We start from the raw sequence: 23183 nt of genomic DNA on the forward strand, positions 1-23183 counted from the left end.
TGTGTAGTTTGTCAGGAAAAGGCAGCTCACACAGCTACACAATTGCATGTTTGTTATATTCCTTGGAGATTGAAAACTCTGTTAGGTACTTGGCATTATTATTCTGAAGCCCCGGACAGCCCAGTGATAGGGGAAGATACGAGGTATTAACAGATCTGAAACTTATTATGTTGGGGAATAGTAACAGTGATTTAGGGCAGATTGTCACCAATTAAAGACTCCTTTGTTTAGTTGATATGTCTGTGTGTGTGTGTGTGTGTGTGTGTGTGTGTGTGTGTGTGTGTGTGTGTGTACTATTTAGACTTAGTGTTTTCCTGTCACTTAAATATCCCTTTCATTGGGGGTTAGGGGGAGATGTTTATAATGGGCAATATTAATTATGCTGCACTAAGATACATTAGGGAGAATAGTTTGGTTGGGTTTTTTTTTTGGTTTTGTTTTTGTTTTTAAATCCAATAGCTATTTTCTCGGGCTCTTCCCGATTACTGGAGAGGTTTTAACGAGATCATTTTAAACTGTGAGGATTTTTCTCCCTTGAGACTGTTGCCATTAGACCCCCATAAAATCTGAAAACTGCTTTTAGGCCTTCTCCTGTTTAGCTGCTGGCATGGAGCTTGAGAAGGTAAAGAAACACCTGGGGCTTTGTTTTTGTTTTTTAACAACCACCTTTGTTTCCCACTAAATATTTTAATTAGAAAACATTCTAGTCTTTCTCAGGCACTTCAAAAAATGCCTATGAAAACAAAGTATGAAAAATAGTTGTTTCAAGATCAGTCCTACTGTGTCCAGTCACTCATTTGTACAACCTTGAATCCATTTATTTAGTGCCTGACTTCAGGTCCTCATTTGTACAACCTTGAATCCTTTTAGTGCCTGACTTCAGGTCCTCATTTGTACAACCTTGAATCCTTTTATTTAGCGCCTGACTTCAGGTCCTCATCTGTACAACCTTGAATCCTTTTATTTAGCGCCTGACTTCAGGTCCTCATCTGTACAACCTTGAATCCATTTATTTAGCGCCCGACTTCAGGTCGTCATTTGTACAACCTTGAATCCTTTTATTTAGCGCCTGACTTCAGGTCCTCATCTGTACAACCTTGAATCATTTTAGCGCCCGACTGCAGGTCGTCATTTGTACAACCTTGAATCCTTTTATTTAGCGCCTGACTTCAGGTCCTCATTTGTACAACCTTGAATCCTTTTTAGCGCCTGACTTCAGGTCCTCATTTGTACAACCTTGAATCCTTTTAGCGCCTGACTTCAGGTCCTCATTTGTACAACCTTGAATCCTTTTAGCGCCTGACTTCAGGTCCTCATTTGTACAACCTTGAATCCTTTTATTTAGCGCCTGACTTCAGGTCCTCATCTGTACAACCTTGAATCTATTTATTTAGCGCCCGACTTCAGGTCGTCATTTGTACAACCTTGAATCCTTTTATTTAGCGCCTGACTTCAGGTCCTCATCTGTACAACCTTGAATCCTTTTAGCGCCCGACTGCAGGTCGTCATTTGTACAACCTTGAATCCTTTTATTTAGCGCCTGACTTCAGGTCCTCATCTGTACAACCTTGAATCCTTTTAGCGCCTGACTTCAGGTCCTCATTTGTACAACCTTGAATCGTTTTATTTAGCACCTGACTTCAGGTCCTCATTTGCAATTGGGGGTGGCGGTGGAAGTGGGGGAGGTTGCACTTAGATTGTATAAGTTTATGGTTTTAGAAGCTGTAGTAATACAGGCCTATTTTATGCATTATTTTAGAGGCAAGGAATGACGACTCCACTTTTCAGTTCGAAATGACAGTGAAAGCTGGATGCATTTTGAAATGGCACAGAAGTGGAGTTCTCTTATAAACTGCCAAGGAGACAAACTCAGGTCTGAATATCTATCTATCTCCTAAAAAGCCACTAGGGTTTAGTGCTAAAAATGTAGGCTCTGGTATCCCACTGAATCCAGGTCCAAACCTGAATCCAGGGTTATCACTTAACCAGCTACATACAATATAGCTATAGGAGCTGGGGAAATTTATGTACTCTCCCATATGTCAGTTTACCGCTAGACCTGAATTCCCCTGCAGGGCAGCCACAGTTGGAGGAGTCGACATTATCCCCTTGATCTATTTTGCATGTTAAACCTTTGTCTAAAGTTTCAGTTGAACGAGGCATTCTGTGACAAAAGAGGAAAAAAGAAAGAAAGAAAGAAAAAACCCAAATAAGTGCCTTGAAAGCATAGATCAACTATGTCTTGTTTATCTTATTAGCCACCACCTCCTAGTACAATAGTACTTTTATTGAATGAATGAACAAATGAGTGAATCACAAGTAAATCCTCAATAGTTTCATGATGCAGCATTTTCCCAGGGAATTTTACTATGCTTTAGAGATTTTGGAAACTTCTGACAAATGTGAATTTTCTGACTATTCTAATTATGTAATAACATTTATTATGCTATTGATTCTCTTATACATAAATAGTAAATTAAGCTTAATTGATGGCAGTCCGGAAAAATGCCCTAATGTTTTGAGTTGTCTTATTCTCTGAACAAAATGACTAGGTGAGTTTTTATTAATTTGCTGTAATGTATGGATATCAAAACAATATTTCAGATATTAGTAATCATATATATATCATATACATCACACATATACAGACAGGTATAATCACATATTTGTATATATACCTATATAATCAAAATCAGTTAGTTTTGTGTCAGATTTTCAGTCAGTTAAAAATGATATGCATCAAACAAAATTAAACTTTGTCATCCTAATAGTTATAATATAATTAATCAAGAGATATGAGTGAGCAGTTGAGATTTGGAGTGTAGTAGCATAAAGGTCTAAACAGGTAAATGTGAGTCCTGTGTTAAATACTAAGGGGCAGAATTTGAAACCATAGCATTTTTAATCAATAAAACAATTTTCATATTATCCTTCTCCTCCCAAATTATGAACTTTTACATATGTACACATAATTTGATAATATGGGTTTCTTATTTTTCTATTCTCCTCATGGGAGGATTTGTCTGTATATTATCTCTCTGTCCTCTTATCCCTTAAAAATGGCACGTTCAGTTCTTCAAATCAGAAACCTGGGGTATCACTGTTGACATCTTTCTCTCTTTCAGCTTCAACCCCTCAAGAAGTTGTTTTGATTTTCACCCTCAGTGTATACCTCTCCTTTCCCTTTTGTACCAAATCCAGTGTCATTATAATAGTATAAAAATAATCATCATTTTTCCCCTTAATTACTGCAATAGCCTTCTAATTGGTCTCTCCACTTCAGTTCTTATTTCCCTCTTCATTTCATTCACAGAGCCACTAAAATGAATATTTAAATAGGATAATTCCAGCTCTGCTTAAAAACCACAGAAGTGGCTTCTCATGGGAATTAAAATAAAAGCTGACCCTTTATCATGACCGCTGTGCGCAGCAGATCTGGCCTCTCCTTCCCCTGACAATCTCATGGTGCACCAGTGTCAACCTGTCCCACTAACCAGAGTCTGAGTCTCTTAAAGTTTTTTTCTTCAACCTGGATTATTTCCTATGCCTGCAATACACTTCCATAGGATAAGTTCTATTCATTTTTCAGGATTTAGTTGAACTGCTATTTAAATTATGTCCTTCATTAGTTTCTCACACAGCAATCCTATCCTTTCCTTCATGTCATGTATCACGATTGTAGCTGTGTATCTATGCATGTGTTTATTTGACTATTATCTGTCTCCTCCCCATACCTTGCACACCATGAACGTAGGACTTGCGCTGATGTTAGCGCTGTTTCAGATATAATACCCAGCATTCAGAAGGTGTATTGTAAATATTTATGTTCTGAATGCCCACTATGTCTTGGGCATTATTCTAGGCACTGGATACATAGAGTGACAAAAACAAACTTCTCGTTCTCATGGAGCTGACATTTGAATACAAAAAGCCAGACAATAAATAGATAAGTATATTCCTTTGATCAAGGAATATATATATATATATATATATATATATATATATATATATATATATATATATTTCTATTTAGCAGGGCGCTAAATAGAAAGTTGGATGTTATAAAAGAAAGAACACGTCTCTCTTGCCCTAATCAGGTTCCCATACCTCAGATAGTCTCATTGTATCTGTGTTTTTTTAACCCTGCCAGGCTACTCCTGAATATGACTTTTGCTCTGGCACTTAGAAACCCTCATCAATGGCATTCTTTGTCCTCCTTTCCATTTGCACTGGCAGCTGAGAAATTTGGCAATTCCTCACATAGTGACTAATAGTAATACTTCTTTGCAGATGTAATGCACATATAAATGGCAAGTCCTGTACAAACACTAAATAATTAGTCTTCGTAATAACCCTAGCAAGATGGAGTGTAAAAGTTTCTGTTCTGTATGGAAATAACTGAGCCATTGTGAATATACCTATTAAAATCATAGCATAGTGGTGGGATACATGGGGTGATTCTAAAATCCCTGACTTGTGTTTTTTGACTCCTAAATAAACATTATCTACAAATAATACTCTATCAAATGGTGTTTTACAAAAGCTGCATTCTTCATTAATAAATCCATTTAATTTATAGATGAAAGTGTATACAAATCAAACATCTAGTAAGCTACTGACATCTTTAAGTGAGAACATATGATTTTAGCAACCTGACTAACTTTGGGAGTTCATTTTTTATGATCTACCAGATTGCAAGTCTGCTGAATATTAACTATTTAAATGTTGATCCTTATTGAGGTACGCCTTTCTCTGGAATGCATCATAGGTTTTAACGTAAATCTAGCATGCCAAACTTCACCCCTTTGTCTTGATGACTTGGTGCCAGTGTAATACACTCTAGGGTACATCTTGTAGCACACATGATTCCTGAAGTGAAATAATGAAACCAGGAAACATTGACAGCAGAGAGCTGTGAGGGCTTTTCCTAGGAAGTGTCACCATGCTGTCCATGTTTCTGCAAAATGGGAATGTGGTTTAAGCTTGGACCCAACCTGGAAGTAATTCTAATCACTAAAAGAGCAAGGATGGCTTTCCCCCATTGCTGCCGCCCGGCAGAACACAGAGGCATGCAACTGTGTTTAAGCCTGTTCCTCCATCATATGTTGTTTAAAACAAAACCCAATAAATGGCTACTAATTACTTTCATTTTGGTAATAACTTATCTTTCTATTTGCAGGGCTTTGTATTCAGTGCTAGTTAAGATTGAGTGATGTTTGACATCCATCCATACTATATCACTTTTTCAGAATGTATAATTTTTTTTAATAAAAGTACTGCTTTCCTAGGGTAGAGCATAGGAGGTTTGTGAATCTTGAAAAGCTGCAGTAGTTGAGAAAATAAGTGCTTTTACTAGCATACTTTCTTCCAGGATCTTAACCAAAGTATAATTTAAGGTTTCAAAATAAAGTTGCATGCTACAAAAAACACAAGTGGAAGATGACATAATTATTGAAGAGCATTCATAGATCTTTTCAGTGTCAAATTTTAAAAAGTAAATATGTACCCTTTAGGAAATGATCATGACTAAATCATAACTTTATACAGAATTGATGTGTGCATGCATCATTTTAAATATCAAATGCCTTAGCTTTAGAATATGATCCTATAAAATAGATAATACTTCATGAAAGATTATTTTATACGTTTTAGTTTTTGTTTTTTAATGGGTTAAAATATCTTTCTGGACATTCATCCCTTTGGTTGGAATGCTTTTAAACATTTGGAATTATGATTTTATTTTAAGAAATGTTAAGGAGTTTTGAAAAACATTTGTACCCCAGATAACACTGTGCTCTTCTGGGTAACGCTGTGAACTTAAAAAGTAAGAATGCAAATAGTTACGCCTTTATGATATGCTTCCTTGGCTGGCTCCTAAAGCATATATCTTAATACAAAATAACCTGCAATAAACCCTATTGTATTACCATTTCCTGACAAGGTGAAGATTAATGTTGTTTCTTGACCTACCTCTCCACTGATGTAAACTGTGCTGCAAGGGAAATACAAATGTTATAGCACGGGTGCCAAGCACCCAAGTATGTGCTCAGTACAGATGTGTTAAATGAAAGAATAATAGTTATTTTAAAATGAAATACAACTTACTTATGTTAAGTAGACATTTAGATAACGAACTAAAAGTATCAAAGAAGTGAGTAATACAATCTCTGCTAGTTAAAGACAATAGAAGTGATTAGTGATTTTGAAAGCAGTTGAAGTGGTACATTGTAACCGAGGCAGGCTGTCTCTGAGCATCCTTAAAGCTGTTGTCTTTGGGAATACACTTCCACATTTATTTTCTCCTCAAATATGTCCCATTTTTAAGGGTTTCATTCATTTTTTTCCCTTCCTCTGTCGACTGCTTACTACTATTTGCTGCGAGGTTTCATTGATAAAAGTTATCTTTTCAAGTAGAAAAATAAATTCCCAGGATGGCATATTCTCTTCCTCTGTTTTTCCCAAGATACCCATTAAAATTCTAATTAAAATGTCCATATTTAATTAAGATGCTTTTTATTGTGCAGCTTTTTCAGTCATTTTGTTGTTGAAATAGAAGAATCATAATAAAAGCACGACATAGGTAATCTGAATGATGATTTCTAATTCTCAGTATGCCACTGAAAATCTTCAGTGGCCTCTTCCAAACGTGGAAAAATCTGAGAAGATACAAGAATACACAATATATTCAAAGGTAGCCATTTGAGTGTCAAGAGGGAAATTTCTCACTCAACTTCGGTTCTACTGGAAAGAGGCTGAAGTATTAATTATATCATAATAGCTATATATTTAGAATTGTGCATACATTGTTAAGATCAGATGGGTGGGCAAGTTGATGGAAAAGTGTCCTTGGTGGACTCTGCTCCTGTCTTTACAAATTCCGCATTCGTAAAATGAAACTAATAAAGTCACTTTTTCATAGCCTTGTTTTGAGGATTAAATGAGTGGATACTTGGCATGGTTCCTTACATAGTAAATGTTCAATAATCGTCAGCCATTGCTAACATTATTATTATATTGCTAACAATATCATTATTCTTATTTATGTGATGAGCTCCTCTCCTCCTGAGGAGCCTTAGATTATTAATTTCTAAAAGAAAAAGTTTGGGTCCCACATCTCCTAGGCCCCTGACTACACCAAGATTCTGTGATTCATGAAGCCAGAGTATTATAGTTCACATATGCTCACCACATGATTAGGGAACAAAATTAATTTTAGGAGCATTTGAGCCTCACCAAAATGGGGCAGTCCTGAGACTGCAGTGCATCAATGTACAATCACTGGTGAGTCAAACCTTCTGCAGTAAGGGAGTGAATTTGTTGGAAATACAAAAGATTAGGAAAATTGCATTTTACGGTAAAATGGTGATATGGTAAAAAATTTTAAAAAGAGCATTGCCTTGGAAATCAGGATACTGATGTTTTCTTCTGGTCTGTTCCTGACAAATAACACAGGCTAGTGACAAAGCTGGGACTCAGTTGCCTCTGTTTGTGGGATGGATTAGATGTTGTCAAAGACTCCTGCCCTTTCTATAACTTTATGTTTCATTCAGTTCTAAAATTTCCCACAATGCTTTTAAAGAGTGTGTTACAAATATTAAAATCTCCATAACATTTGAAAGTTTCCATTTAACATATTTTTTCACTTTGTCCCTTGTCTTTTCAATATTACCCAAATAGGTTGCAAAGTCAGCACTGAATTTTAGAATCCTTTTCTGAAAGCAAATTTACTTATTCTGAGAACTGTATTAAAATTGATGTATGGTTTTTCAGAAAGACAAATGATTATATGTTTTGTTTTAAAGGATAAACTTTAGTTGGCCATTTTTTTTTAGACCAAAAACTTCAGGAGATTCAGATTCAATGAAGCTTATGTTTTTTTTTTCTAATTGAACAGAATGAAAAAAAAGTGAAAAGCAGTTGAGCCAGATTACATGCACCAACCTGTAAACATGAAACAATTACATAAATATGGAAGAAATATGATATTAGGATGAACTGTGGTTTAACAACCTTTTTAGGTGGTGTCTACTTGGATACATTATATATGTTATCAAATTAATATTAAATCTTTTCAAAAGTTAGTTCCATATTTTAGAATTTCATACTATTCAAATCAAGAAACATTTGAGAATATACTTTGATTAGTAGACATGTTACAGAAGAAAAGGAGAGATTTTCTTTTAAAGGATCTGTGTTTGAGATTATTTATGGATACCATCGTTTTTTCTGCAAGACGCTGCCAGTCATTTGAATTCAATTTTTATTTTAATTTCTTAAATATACATATGAATTAAAAAAATTGGATAGTTTAACCAGAAGTTCATATCATTTTATAATGTGACACATACTATTTTTTCCCCAAAAGGAAATGTTCAAGGCAAGTAAGAAAAAGAGTTGCTTTTATAGAAGAGAGAAAAAAATCTTAAATTCATAACTTTATGCAAGGTTGCCTGTCGCCATAAGCAATGCTAGAGTTCTGTGTTTCACAGCTGCAAAAATAATTACATGAGCATTATCTAAGCAGCAATCTTTAATGGATTACATTTTGTTAGCTTTTCATTATATACTGTAAAAACCCAAATAACATAGTAAATGGAAAAGAAAAAAAAAAACCCTTGATTTATCTGACTTAGACCTTTGATATTTTTGAAAGACATTTTATTCTTCATTGGTTTATTTGAGATATCTCAATTTGTAAATAAGATATAGTGTTACCAAGTTGGTTTTAAGCTCACCAAACAGAACAGTGGTGCAAATTATTTATTTTAATTTGAAAAGTATTTCACTTCTGCATGTTTCGAGGGTGTTAAAAATTTTCAGAGGTGTTATCTTAGATTAATAATGTGATCTAGCAAAAGCACATACTGTTTGTTAAGGTCAGTTCATTTGCTTTTTCTATAAACCTTACATTTTATTTGTGGTGTATTCTTAATACCTAATAGTAGTGTAAATTCATAAATAGTGGAAGTCTTTGTACTCTGTTCTTTTATAATGTGCTAACAGTAGCTGCAGTTTTCAGTTCAGCAAGGCTTATCTTTGTGTCTGTGTATTTTATTAGTAAATAGTGTGTCTATGGAGTTAGACTTACAACAGTGTGGTGTGATCATATCTCCTTTGCTTTTTCCTTTTACTGTTCTTTCCAAAAATGAGGACAGACATCTCCTGTTTGAAGCGGTATTTTCCAAGTGTTAATACTGTCATATTGTGCCCAAGTTGTTGTAATATGTAGATTAAAAAGTGGTTTTGTTGAGTGGATATTAAGGCTTACTCAGATGTATGCACACACTTAGCTGGCATAGAGGAAGGAAAAGTGGAGAATTGTAAGAGAAAAGTATAGTATTTTGTAAGTCTCTAAGCTTATTTGGGGTTTTGAAACCAAAATTTAAGGGTGACTTTTGAAATCGTAAGTTTTTTTTTCATTGTAGTACTTCATCCATGACAGTATTTTTAAATGCCATTGAAATGGAAAGACATTCATTCCAGTACAAAATTGTAGTATCAAATATTTAATTCAATAGATTTTTAAAGATAAATATTTATCACTTCGAATCTGTGCACTTAACATACCAATGAGCATATTAAGTATCAAATTAGATTACTAAAATTGTTCACCTTTTATTACACACTGGGGGAAAATGGGGTGGGAGGAAGGTAACTAACATTTTTAGATTTTGTATTGAAGTGTGTATTTCCATTCCTGCTTTGTAAATATGGAAACAGAGGTATTAAGTAATGTGTTCGAGATTACCTACCTCGTAAACAACAGAGCTGTGATTTAAGGCTAATTGATGCCAAATAATTCATGATTTCTTGGTGTTAACAAAATACTGAAGACAATTATACTGTATTAACTATTTTCGAAATACATGTTTGATTTATTTTCTACATTTTATTCCAATAATCGCAAAGTGAATAATACTGGTTCTCAGTATGTTAGTATTATATTAGTATCCAGTTAGGATTATAGTAATGAATTATTTCCTCCTCTAAAAAATTATGTTTAATAATATAAATGGGGTTAATAATATCTCTTATTCTGAGCAGGTTTGAGATTTAAATGAAGTAATGTGTACTCCTCACCAAATCCACAAAAAATAAAAAGTACAGAACATACAAAGTGACATGGTTGGTAGCAATGCTGTCATCATCACTGGTGCCTTTTAACACTGCCCCTCACTCAGTGATAATGGAAAAACAGACAGTGTTTTGAATTTAGTCACTTTGCAAGTATGTCTAAAGTTTTTGTAATGGACATATTTAAATTATAGTGACTATATACTGTTATACACTAGTTTGAAATACCTTTAAAATACCTCAGTCAAATGCATGCTTGGAAGTATATATATATATATATATATGTATATATATGTGTATATATATATATATTTTTTTTTTTTTTTTTTTTTTGTGGTACGCGGGCCTCTCACTGCTGTAACCTCTCCCGTTGCGGAGCACAGGCTCCGGACGCGCAGGCCCAGCGGCCATGGCTCACGGGCCCAGCCGCTCCGCGGCATGTGGGATCTTTCTGGACTGGGGCACGAACCCGCGTCCCCTGCATCGGCAGGTGGACTCTCAACCACTGCGCCACCAGGGAAGCCCTATTTTTACTTTTAATATTTTTGCTTGTATGCATGTGTAATCCATTTAATAACAGAAAGCATCATCCCAACGTGTCATGTAAGTAAAAGGAGGGTTTGGTTATATTCATTAGCACATGGATGAGAAACTGTAGGCAGTAGACAGAGAAGTGCAAGTTAGAGATAAACCAAATGCTAACTGTGAGGGCACTAGGCAGCAAAAAACACTTGCCCACTGGCCTGTGAAGAATATCAAATTATCCCTGTCGTGTGCTTAAGGCCAGATATCATTATTAAATTGCATATGTCTGTAAGTAGATATAGATTTTCCAAGATGTACTGAGATAGCTGTTAGTAGTCGTTTACTATAATAAATGTCTCCTTCGCTGAAGTTCAGAGATAAGGACTGTATATTTCACCATTGAGTGTAATGATTTAATCTTGTGCCTGCAGTACTACGGGATGACTTCAGACAAAACCCTTCCGATGTCATGGTGGCTGTGGGAGAGCCTGCAGTGATGGAATGCCAGCCTCCACGAGGCCATCCGGAGCCCACCATTTCGTGGAGAAAAGATGGCTCTCCACTGGATGATAAAGATGAAAGAATAACTGTAAGTATTTAAGCCAGCGGTGGGGGACATTTAAAATCCAACTGTGTATATCTTCATGAAAGAAAAAGAGAAAAAAGTAGGTGCTTTCAAATACAGGATTGCATTAACTCCCATTTTCAATTCTTCTTTTAAAATAAATATATTTCAGTTCTCCTTGTGTTGACATAAAAATAAGTGAGGAAAATGCATGTTGTTTAGTTTGCTATTCAGTAAAAGAAGACTTTAATTTCTATGTCAATGTCTTAGAGTTAACACTTTTGTGTATGACATAATTATTTGCATCACTCAGGGCGTATCACATTTCTAGATGGTATAGTAAAAAAATTATAAATAGAATTCAGAAATACAGTATATTTCCAGAAGGAAATCCCTTCAGAATTTTTATCTCTTTCTCCTTTTTAAATTGATTTTCTGTTCTGTAGAGTTTGATATCATTTCTGAAAAATCAAATCTCATTCTGAATGATGGTTAATGATGGATTGATCTCATTCCAGAATAAAATAGTGTGACTAGATTACTGGATTTCAAATTTCTGCTGTGATGTGAGTAGAGAAGTATGCTGTCTGTAGTAAGTAATGATGCGTTTTCTTCTGACAGCAGCGATTCTATGAGGCTTCTTTGCTTTTTCTATCTTGTAAGGTGTTAACTAAAGTACCTAAGTAAACCAGCTCTCATTGATTCTATGATTGTACAACATTCCCCTTTTCTGTTTTCTTTGTTCTGCACATACTGTCTATCTATTGTGAATTTATGAGCCAAGATTTAATGTTTCCCAGGAGAATGTGTGTGTAAGGCAAAGGTCACTGCTAAAGTTGTAGAAGAACAAAATTATAACACAGACCACATAATCCTAATAAATGCTTGCACTGTTTCTGAATAACCAGCTAGCAGATTAGCATGAAAATTAAATAGTGAGGAAAAAAAAGAAAGAGAGAAGGTTGTGGTGGACAGGGATTTAGAGACCTTGAAAGAAAATCAAGCATTTTTCCTGCATTGATCCGAATTAGAATGAGTCTGTCAAATGATTAAGTCTAGGAATTGGAGTGAGAAGGACCTAGCTGTACTTTTAGGAGATGCTGACGAGCCACATAGCAAAGTGAACTCTATTTGGAAATATTGACTCGGGGAAATAGAGTTAAGGGAACAGAGGAGTAGAGATTCTGGGACCAAATGCTTCTCCTGTTAGTGATAACAGATCCCTTTTAGACTTATGCACAATTAAGATAATGTTTTCCCCTTTAAAAACTATTTTAAGTCGTTTGATGACCATTATCTGTAATTTACATTTTCCTACCCTAATAATTCAAACTCATTGAAACCATTATTATCCATCTCCTCCCTCATGTCTTTCCCGATTACCTATTTGTGCTTAATACAAATTAATGATAAAATTCTCAGCATTGGAGATGCAGCATTAAACAAAAATCAGTGAATGCCCTTCTGGAGTTTATATTCTGTGGTTACTTATACAGATAAAACCAAAATAGATAGTATAACATATAGTATATTAGACTATAATAAGTCCTATAAAAAGTAATGAAGTGATAGATTAATAAAGATTGGGGTAGAATTCCAATTTTAAATAGAAATGACCAGAAATGCTCCACATAAAGATGTGAAAAAATTAAGGGAAGGAACTAGACAGGTATCTGGATAAAGAGTGTTCACACAAAATAGTAAGTTCAAAGACCCTAAGGCAGGGTGTACCTCTACCATTCAAAAAATATAAACAGGCAGAATGGTCAGTGTGGATGGAGCAGAGTAGCAGAGTGAGCAAGGGGAGATTTGTTGGAGATAGCATCGGGGGTGACAGCTAGCCAGACGGTATTCAGCCACAAGAAAGAACAAAATAATCACATCTGGAGCAACATGGATGGACCTAGAGACTGTCATACTCAGTGAAGTGAGTCAGACAGAGAAGGACAAATATCGTATGATACCGCTTACATGTGGAATCTAAAAGAATGGTACAAGTGAACTTATTTACAAAACAGAAATAGAGTCACAGATGTAGAAAACAATCTTATGGTTACCGGGGGGAAAGGTGGGGAGGGAGAAATTGGGAGATTGGGATTGACAGATGCACACTACTATATATGAAATAGATAACTTATAAGGACCTACTGTATAGCACAGGGAACACTACTCAATACTCTGTAATGACCTATGTGGGAAAAGAGTCTAAAAAAGAGTGGATATGTGTAAATGTATAACTGATTCACTGTGCTGTACAGAAGAAACTAACACAACATTGTAAATCAACTGTACTCCAATAAAAATTTTTTTAAAACCCCCAAAACTAGCCAGACTGTCTAGGACCTAGTAGACATTGTAAATAGTTTGGCTTTTCCTCGAAGCAAGGTGTAAAGCATCAGAGTTTTCTCAGCAGAATCCTCCATGCTCTGCAGTACACAGTGAAGGGCGATAATAGCTGACGTGGAGAGCACAGTGGGAGTTTTTGCAGTAATCCAGGCAAAGGGGAAACGGTGGTTTGGACCACTCTCTTAGGAGGTAGTTTGAAGAGGAGAGGTTATATTCTGGATCTGCTGTGAAGCAATTGCAGACAGAATTTGCTAAGAGATTGGATGTGGCTTGTGAGAAAAAGAGAAGGATTACCTTAATCCATTGGTCTGAGCAACTGAAAAGGTCGAGATGCCATTAATTGTAAAAAGGGAAGATTTGGGATGGGAAGTATCAGGAACTCAGTTTTAGACACTGTAATTTTGAAATTCTTATTAGATATCCAAATATGTGTCAAATAGGCAGTTGGAAACATGAGTCAGAAATTCAGAGTTGAGGTTGAGGCTGGAGAAAAATTTGAGTTGTGGTAGACATAACAAGTACTCATTACCATACAGTCCTCCCTTCCTTCTGGGCAGATGAAACACTTCCCAGCTTCCTTGTCACGGGGCAATTTCACTGGTTCAGCTTCTTGAGCCATGAGTGAAAATTAAAGACGTTAAATACTAGTGGGTGAGCTTCCAGCGCTCTCTCTCTTTATCAGGTGGCAACCAAGGAGGACACATGTTCCAGGACACCCAAAGAGCCTGGGTCCCTGAGTTAGGTGTAGTAGAACTTTCCACCCCATACCTCTGTCTTCCCATGGTGGACATGTAGAATGAATGAGAAATTTTTGTTGTATTAAATCATAGAGAATTTTCTAGCACAGACTAATGTAGCCTATCTTAATGAATATGGGAGTCATCAGCATGTACATATTATTTAAAAACAGGAGATTGAAATCACCAAGGGAGTGATTATACATAGAAAGGAAGAGAGATCCAGTCTTTAGCTCTGTGGGCAGGGGGGGAGGCAAAAGAGCAGTGGAGACTGAAAGGGAGCAGTCAGAAAGAAAGGAGGCTAACTAGAAGGGCAGCCACCTGGAGATAGTGCTTTAAGGACGTGGCAATGACTGAATCAATTGCAACCAGTAGATCAAGTAATGTAAGAATTGAGAATTGACCACTGGAATTGACAACTTGGTCAGTCATTAATGACCTTGACAAGAGCAGTTTCAGGGAGTGGGGTTAAAACTCACTGAACTGGTACAAGAGAAATTGGAAAGATTGAAATCAGACACGTTAGAATTGTATAGACAATGAAACGATGCCAAGATGTTAATGTATAAATAATTTTAAAATCATTTAAATGCTGTCAAAATGATGATCCATGATAGTGTTCCGTATGCCAGGAAGTTGTAATGTCTGAAACTTTTACTGTTTCTAAGACCATCTGTGTGTTTTGTGTAAATTATGACTGTTAAACTGATAAAACACTGGAGGTAAAACACATCTATACATGCAGGGAAATGAATAGATTAAAAATCAGCAGTTTGGATACAAAATTACTGCTCTTATTTAAATCATAATTGTTTTTGTTGGATTTCTTCCTTTAGGCAAAACTAAAATTGAGTAATTAAAACAAAAACTTAAAACAGAAACAGAATGCCTGATGTTATTTCTAATTTTTTTTTCAAAAATTCAAAGTAAATTCTTAAGAGAAGTTGGTTATTAGATATTTTATGTGATTCTTCTTTCCTGAGCTTTGTTTTTGAATGACTGTTTTCATTTCTATTGTTAAAGTACTTTGCCAAATGTGTTGAGTACAGGCAAACAAGAGATTAAAGCACATAATATCTTTATGAAAGACAAGTGAAGATTGCATGGTTATTGCTACAGTTTTGGCTATAGGAATTTCTAGAGTTCTTTGATGTGGTGGCTTTCTTTGTTGAAAATGTAAAGTACAACTCTCCCAGCTGTGAGAACAAAGCCACACCCTACAAAAAAGGAAAATATGTAATTGAATTGTAGCTGCACCTGTATTTTTTTCATGTTCTTAAGTCACTTCTTTTTACACTGACCTGTATTCTAAGCCAAATTTTAGATCTATGATGATTATAATGCAGGAAAATATAGAGAGCATTTTCTTATTTTCCTGCCTGAGAGGAGAATCTTTTAGAACTTTTTTGGCGTGTATTTCTTAGAATAATTTGAAGGAGGCCTTAGATGATGTTTGTCTCTAGTGTTCGTTCTTTTTTTTCTAAACCTTAGTGTATTTAGCATGAGAATATAAGTAGTTTAACTGGCAGGCTGGATTAAATAGGTTTACTTCATATGTCTGAGACATAGTCATAACCATTATTATTAATAAATGAATTTTTCTCATAGAGATGAATCAGAGGACCAAAGACTTCTTTTTGATGTAGAATAACATTTTGATGTACTTTATAAAAAATGATATATAGAGTTTATTTCATTACATTTTGGAAATATTGTACTTAAAGTCAAGATTATTTTGTATGAGTGAAAAACTGAGAATGTTAAGGTTGGAGAAAACAACTAATACCAAATATTGAGAAAAAAATTTGTGTTCAGTTAAAAAACTAAAATTGCCCTTGAATTAAAGAAAAAGATAAATACAGTTGAAAGTACATATCGCAAATAATTTCCTAGATTACAGAAGATCTGAAGTATGTATAAAGATTGTCAATTACAGAATTATGTTGAATAAAAGCTGACAACTGGACCCAAAAATGCCCAAGAAAAATTTTAGCATGATTTTGGGTTTTTGAATGGAGTCAATCGTCATTGATATAGAGAGAAGAGAAATTTACTAATGTCAAAACATTGTGAAATGGTATTAAGCTTATTAAAAAATTTGCCATTTATTTTATATTTGTAGACCTGGGTAGTTTTAATATTGTTACCTTGGCGAAGAGTTAAGTGTGTTAAAAATCAGGCTAGTTTTGGGGGGGTCACACAATTGCAGAATGTCTGAGGCATCAGTTTCCCATATCTTTTTTTTTTTTTTGCGGTACGCGGGCCTCTCACTGCCGCGGCCCCTCCTGCTGCGGAGCACAGGCTCCGGACGCGCAGGTCCAGCGGCCACGGCTCACGGGCCCAGCCGCTCCGCGGCACGCAGGATCCTCCCGGACCGGGGCATGAACCCACGTCCCCTGCATCGGCAGGCGGACTCTCAACCACCGCTCCACCAGGGAAGCCCCCACCCCATATCTTTTGTATTGGCTCTCTACAAAAAGAAAATGCTCCTGGTGGTAGCTACAGGAATTGCAGGCATAAAGACAGAAGGAAATAGCCCATCTCTCACGGAAGATTTAAATAAAACTTACTTAATTCATTTATAAGCATAAAAACAAATGTATTCATAAGTTAAATGTATTAAGGTATCCAATAGTACCTAGGTGGTACTAATGAGACAAGATCAACTATATGGTTTACTTCGACATATGATAAATTGGTATAGCAAATTGATACCATTATTTTAACAAAACAAAATGACAGTTATATGTATTTGTATATGAGATCTGATGATTTATGACTGGGAATTAAATCTTTGGACTTGGATTGATAAATTAATATTTATAGGAATAATAGTAAATCCTCAGTACATGGGACATAGTAAATATGCAATAAATATTTATGTTACAGCTCTTCTGGAATGTTACAGCTCTTGTGCTTAAGTCTATCATGAAAACAAACTGAAAAAACACCACTCTATTTTTTTCAATCTGAAGTTTTTCAAACAAATGTGTGGAGTTTTAGAAATGGTTGTTGTAGGGACACCAACAATTTACTACTCTACCATAGTAATAACAATAGCTATTGTGTATTGAGCACCTGTCATGTACCAGAAACGTAATATTATCTCATTTAATCCCCTTTAAAACTCAATGAATAAGCTATTTTCTTTCCATTATGGCACACTTATACCTGTCAATTCAGTCTTATGGATAAGAAGAGGAGGAAGAGGATATTGATATTAAACCCTTAATGTAGCACTTACTATGTGCCAGGTCCAATTCTAAGCACTTTATATATATTGACCCATTTTATCCTGACCCTGTCACACAGATACTAAAATTTCACTAGTGCAGTGGTTAACTCCAGTTGACTGCGGGGACACCTGCCTTTTGTTTTACTGACAACATTTTCTATAGGTCCTATAGATTTTGCTGCATATATTAAAGACTCTGATTTGCTATCAATGCAAATTTCAACTCAGAATGGCCGTAACTCTTAGTTTCCGTTGTGAAATATTGCCTTTGAGTTTGTAAGGGTCTGGAGAGATTAGTTCACACAGTGGAGGTTATAGTGGTTTTGAAACTAAGCTTGGTACATTTGAGAATTAGTCCATATTATGTCCAGTAATAAAAACTGTAACATAACAAAGATCTATAAAATTTGAAGTTTGGTAGTTTCACAAACTATGGCACAGAAATGGTCAAGTTCGACCAAAGGTTATAGTTCAGATAAACTAAAATTATTTATTCTGGACACTAGAGGTCTTACCTCAAAAGATTTTAGGAGATTATCTAAAGAGGATGATAAATGACTGTTTGCCATTTGGCATTTAGGGAAAGAAGGACTTATATTAAAAGGGAATGAGTCAGAGAATGACTTAACTGACTGTACTTTACAGTTAATTGTCCAAATTGTGGATTAGCTAGGTTCTAATACCATCAGCTGTACACATGTCAAAAGTTATTGCTGAAAAATTAAGCAATTATGAGACATTACATAAATAAATGGATAATTAAGTCAAAGAAAATATTGATGTAGTAGCTTCACAATTTCATATAAATACAATAAAATATTGTAAAAACTAATATAGTAACAGTACAATGTAAATGGTAAGATCTGCCTGGACTCAATTCTGAAATTCCAGAGTAAGTTTCTTCAAAGTAACCTTTCACCGTCATTTATCCTGAATTATTTCATTTTAGTATTTAAAAGAAGAGCTTAAAAGACATTCTTTTCATGTTCGAAACTCAGCTTTTTAAAAAAAATTTATTTATTTTTATTTTGGGCTGTGTTGGGTCTTCATTGCTGTGTGCGGGCTTTCTCTAGTTGCGGTGAGCGGGGGCTACTCTTCGTTGCGGTGCGTGGGCTTCTCATTGCGGTGGCTTCTCTTGTTGTGGAGCACGGGCTCTAGGTGCACAGGCTTCAGTAGTTGTGGCGTGCGGGCTCTAGAGTGTAGGCTCAGTAGTTGTGGCGCACGGGCTTAGTTGCTCCACAGTATGTGGGATTTTCCTGGACCAGGGCTTGAACCCATGTCCCCTGCATTGGCAGGTGGATCCTTAACCACTGCACCACAGGGAAGCCCTAAATTCTTAGCTTCTAAGCTAAAATTTAGAGATGAACAATGCATGCTTTTCCCATCTTTTTTGTATGTGGCTTTGTGACATAAACATTTTTGAATGACTTGTATTATTCTTTGAGATAAGCTGTGTCTTGAATTTTTAATTTTTTTCCTACCTGTCTTCAAAGCAGCATGCTACAAAATGTTTTATATGTCTCATAGATTTTCTTGTTACTTAATAGAAAAAATAATTTAGATTATAAAGAAATACTTTCATTATAAGCTATTTATTTCTATCAAATCCATAGTCCAGAAACCATTTTATTGTCAATTCCATCTACTTATCAAATAACCATATTGAGACTTTATTCATTCTTCTTTGAAAATGTGGAAAAGATTTCACAGCATCTATGTGTTTTAACATGATGAGCAAAGGTTAATTTAGTAGCCTTTTCTTAAGGTTTTTACTTAGATGGGATGACCAGCCATCCTGGTTTGCAGGGAACTGTCCTGGTGTTAGCACTGAAAACCCCTAGTCCCAGAAAAATAACCCTTGGTTCTGGGAAAACTGAGACAGTTGGTCACCCTAAGCCTAGATGGTTTAAATGAATTGATTTATATATGAATGAGAAATTTCATTCATACAAGGTAAATAAAATGTAGTTTAAATAGAAGAGTTGTATCTATGTCATTTCTTTCATAAGCAAGTTAAAGACTTGAAAATCATTAGTGAAGTTAGGAGAAAAATTCAGTTATACATAAAAAATGATTTAACACCTCCCATTCCTCATGCTAAGGGGTACAACTGTTAGAATGCAATATGTCATCAGTTCTTTTTCAAGTCCTTTTCTGCTTCCTGTGTGTCTTTGTAGGCTTCTTTGATTTCCCTTGTTGGTGTGATATTTTGGTAAAAAGCAGCTGACTCACATCCCATCCAAATCCCCAGTGTCCTCCAGATCCTTCATAAATTTGGCATTCAGCCCTCTCCTTGCCAATTACTTCCTTTCCCCCCAATTCCCACATGTCTCCTTCCTAAGCCATCTGCTTCTCCTCCCTTCCTTCGATTAGTGCTTTCCTCTGGTCTTCCAACTTCTTTCATTGTTCAATGTCCGTTGCTTCCTTTTCCCCTCTGCTCCCCTACAGGAAATCAACATGCTTAATGCAGCTGATGTCATAGAGCCCCTTTTCCCTGAGAAGTTAAATTTGTGTTCCTGAAAAATAAATATGTAGTTCTGTTGTGTGAAGGTCAAAGGAAACTGGTGTATTGAACCAGAATTTTTTTCTGCCCATCTTACATAAAGAGTCATGCATATTATATATCATCTTTTTTAAAGAATAAAAATTTTATTCATGATGTTTTAAAGAATAAAAATTCTTTTTTAAAGAATAAAAATTTTATTCATGATTTAAATATAAGTTAATATGAATCTATAATATGAATCATGAGACTGAAGTAATGAGTTAAAAAGTAAATTTATATCCTATCATACTTAATTTTCAAATTTAGTCATTGAAATACAGTATTAGTAAAATTAAACAGTTTCATATATTGTAAGACAATGTTTTAAAACCTATATGCATGATTTTATGGACGTTTGATCTCTATAAATTTCATCATATCCGTCTGTGAAATTAATTGTCTAATAATATCTATATTGGTTTACAGTGTCCTTGTGGGAATCCAGTGAGGAAATACATGTTATATGTCGTTTTAAATGGTGACACACTCTGTACGTATTAGTAATCAGTATTCTGGTGATTATTGTTGTACCTGCCTGAACTCTGGGTAAATTTAGCAATCAATAACTTGACGGAAAAGGAAAATCAGGAACTGTTTATGCCACAGCAATTTCAACTTTTCTGAATTAACAAGAAGACCATATATGTATATGAAAACAGACCCAGCATTTGTCTCATCTAAATTTCTATTTATACTGATTTACAACTGTGAGAAAATCAGTTTCTACAGAATCACCATGAGTATTTAGTGCAGGTGAATATTATGCGTAAGTAAAGTTTTCAGACTAATATTGATATTAAGAAACTAATTTAAAATCCTATGTTCACCCCTACTGTGAAATGCAATAATCAACTGGGGGTTCCACAAGAGAATTAAGCCCTAATGCCCTAAGGCATCCACTCTGTGTAATAGATTGACTTTTCTCCCATGCATCTAGAACAGTCCTAGTTGTGTACAATTCTCAGGGGAATTGAGAAATGCTGTGATTCAGATGAGGTTCACTGGTTGAGAAAGGCTGGTTTATCTTCCTAAGGAACATCCTGAACCTTTTCAGAAACTTGTAATTCTATTTAAATAATTAAACATACACTCATCCTGTTTGGATGCTGAAACTAGAAAAGAGAAAGCCAAGCATCTCAGGCCTACCTGTGAAGCCCAAGTACTCTTTTGAAAGGATTTTAATAAACTAAGGCCTTCTCAGTTCTCGCACACAAATTAGTTTAGATGACAATAGTTATAAATATAATTCCAGTGAGTATTTATTTGATTATTGCTCTCTAGATTTTAATTATTTGTGTGTTAGACGTTCATTTAAAAGCTTGGATACTAAGAGTTTGCAGTACCGAATTATGAAAGTCTTTGCGTATCCAATTCCCTCTGCCTGGAATGTTTTGACACCTACACCGTCTTTGTCTAGCTCACTCATTTTCAAGTTCCAACTTAAAGGCAAATTCTTCAGAGGAGCCTTCTGCAAAACCCTACTCTGCACTTCCACACTAGATTTGACTTCCTATTATCTGTTCCTTTTCCTTTTGCTAAATATTTCTCTTTTAATCTATTGCAAATCATTACTTATATATTACTCATTGAATATACATGACACATAAAGGCCAGCCGTATTCCCTCTGTCTTGTGGTTGGAGCTCAATACATATTTCTTGAGCAAATATTAAATGAATGAAATATAAATCATAATAATGTCTTCTAGTATACTCAGAACTGAAAAGTTGCTAATGTGAACATACTTGATTCTATTTCCATACGCACTTATATATTTACTTTCTTATTCCCTTATAAATTGGAAAGGATGTATCATCCATACCATTTAGTTTTTTCTAAAGCACGTTTTTTCACTGCCTTATCAGCAAGAGAAGGAAGAGATATTATACAGGTTAATTATGTGAGTAAATATATTTCTGTAAGTGTGACTTACAGATACCTACAGAATCTTAGAGATGGAGCTGAGGAGAGATGGTAAATAGGCAAGTCCCTTCATTTTTAAGAAAGAAAGGGAAGCCAGGGGAGTAGATTTGCCCTGAGTCACTTAATGGATCTGTATCGTGAGTCAGGAATAAGAGCCAGACCTCTCAATGCCTGTTCTGATTTTCCCATGACGAACTAGACCTGATCACCCCTTCTCAAACAACACTTAAATTTAAGATGTTTCCTAACAAAAAATCCACAGGTAAAGTGTTTTACTGGACTCATTTCATACAATTTTGCTACTTGTTTTGGTCCTAAATTCAGTATTTCTTATCTTAGTACCAGTTATAGAAAGTATTATTTTGGGCTTCCCTGGTGGCACAGTGGTTAAGAATCCGCCTGCCAGTGCAGGGGACATGGGTTTGAGCCCTGGTCCGGGAAGATCCCACATGCCACGGAGCAACTAATCCTGTGCTCCACAACTACTGAGCCTGCGCTCCAGAGCCCGTGTGCTGCAACTACTGAGCGCACGTGCCTAGAGCCCGTGCTCTGCAATAAGAGAAGCCACTGCAATGAGAAGCCCAGGCACCGCAATGAAGAGTAGCCCCTGCTTGCCACAAGTAGAGAAAAGCCTGCACTCAGCAACGAAGACCCAATGCAGCCAAGAATAAATAAATGAATAAATAAAGAAAAATAAATAAAGAAAAAAAGAAAGTATTATTTTCTATATTTTCCCTTATTATTTTCAATTATTTATCCACTGGGTACAAACATGGCCTTGTGTCACGCTGATTAATAATTCTGTATGCATTTTTGCTTTATCAATTATGTTTTTAAGAACATATCTAAATTCATCTTAAGTGATTGATTATCTGAGATTGCCTCAGGATTTCATCCAATAAATAAAAATAAATTACAGCAATTTAAATACTAAGTTAAGGTTAACTTATGGCCATCTTGGGAAAGTCTGAAGCTCCTTTTTTGAAACTGCATTAATAACTAGACCTTGGTCACATCCTTTAATTGTTGAACATACTAAGCTAATAATATCTTCCCTATTTATTAGGCTCATAATGAGAATCAAACCAGAGCAGTGAGAGTGTTTTGAAGACTCACAATAACTGCCTTATTGTAAGGTGTTACTTTAAGTAGTGCTGTCATGATTTTCAGGTAATGTTCATTCTGCATTGATATTAATAACTTGGAGAGGTAAGAGACCAGAGATTTTTAAGTT

At 35.3% G+C, this 23183-nt stretch overlaps 1 protein-coding gene across 1 annotated transcript in view; it reads left to right on the forward strand.

The window, feature by feature from the left end:
• Positions 1–23183, forward strand: part of ROBO1 (roundabout guidance receptor 1) — a 406812-nt gene that overhangs the window by 249253 nt on the left and 134376 nt on the right. The window contains exon 3 of the mRNA XM_073804384.1: positions 11031–11188. Within this exon, the coding sequence (XP_073660485.1) occupies positions 11031–11188 (158 nt within the window). The remainder of the gene's footprint in view (positions 1–11030; positions 11189–23183) is intronic.

This window comes from Tursiops truncatus, chromosome 4 (assembly GCF_011762595.2).
Source record: "Tursiops truncatus isolate mTurTru1 chromosome 4, mTurTru1.mat.Y, whole genome shotgun sequence".
Taxonomy (NCBI): domain Eukaryota; kingdom Metazoa; phylum Chordata; class Mammalia; order Artiodactyla; family Delphinidae; genus Tursiops; species Tursiops truncatus.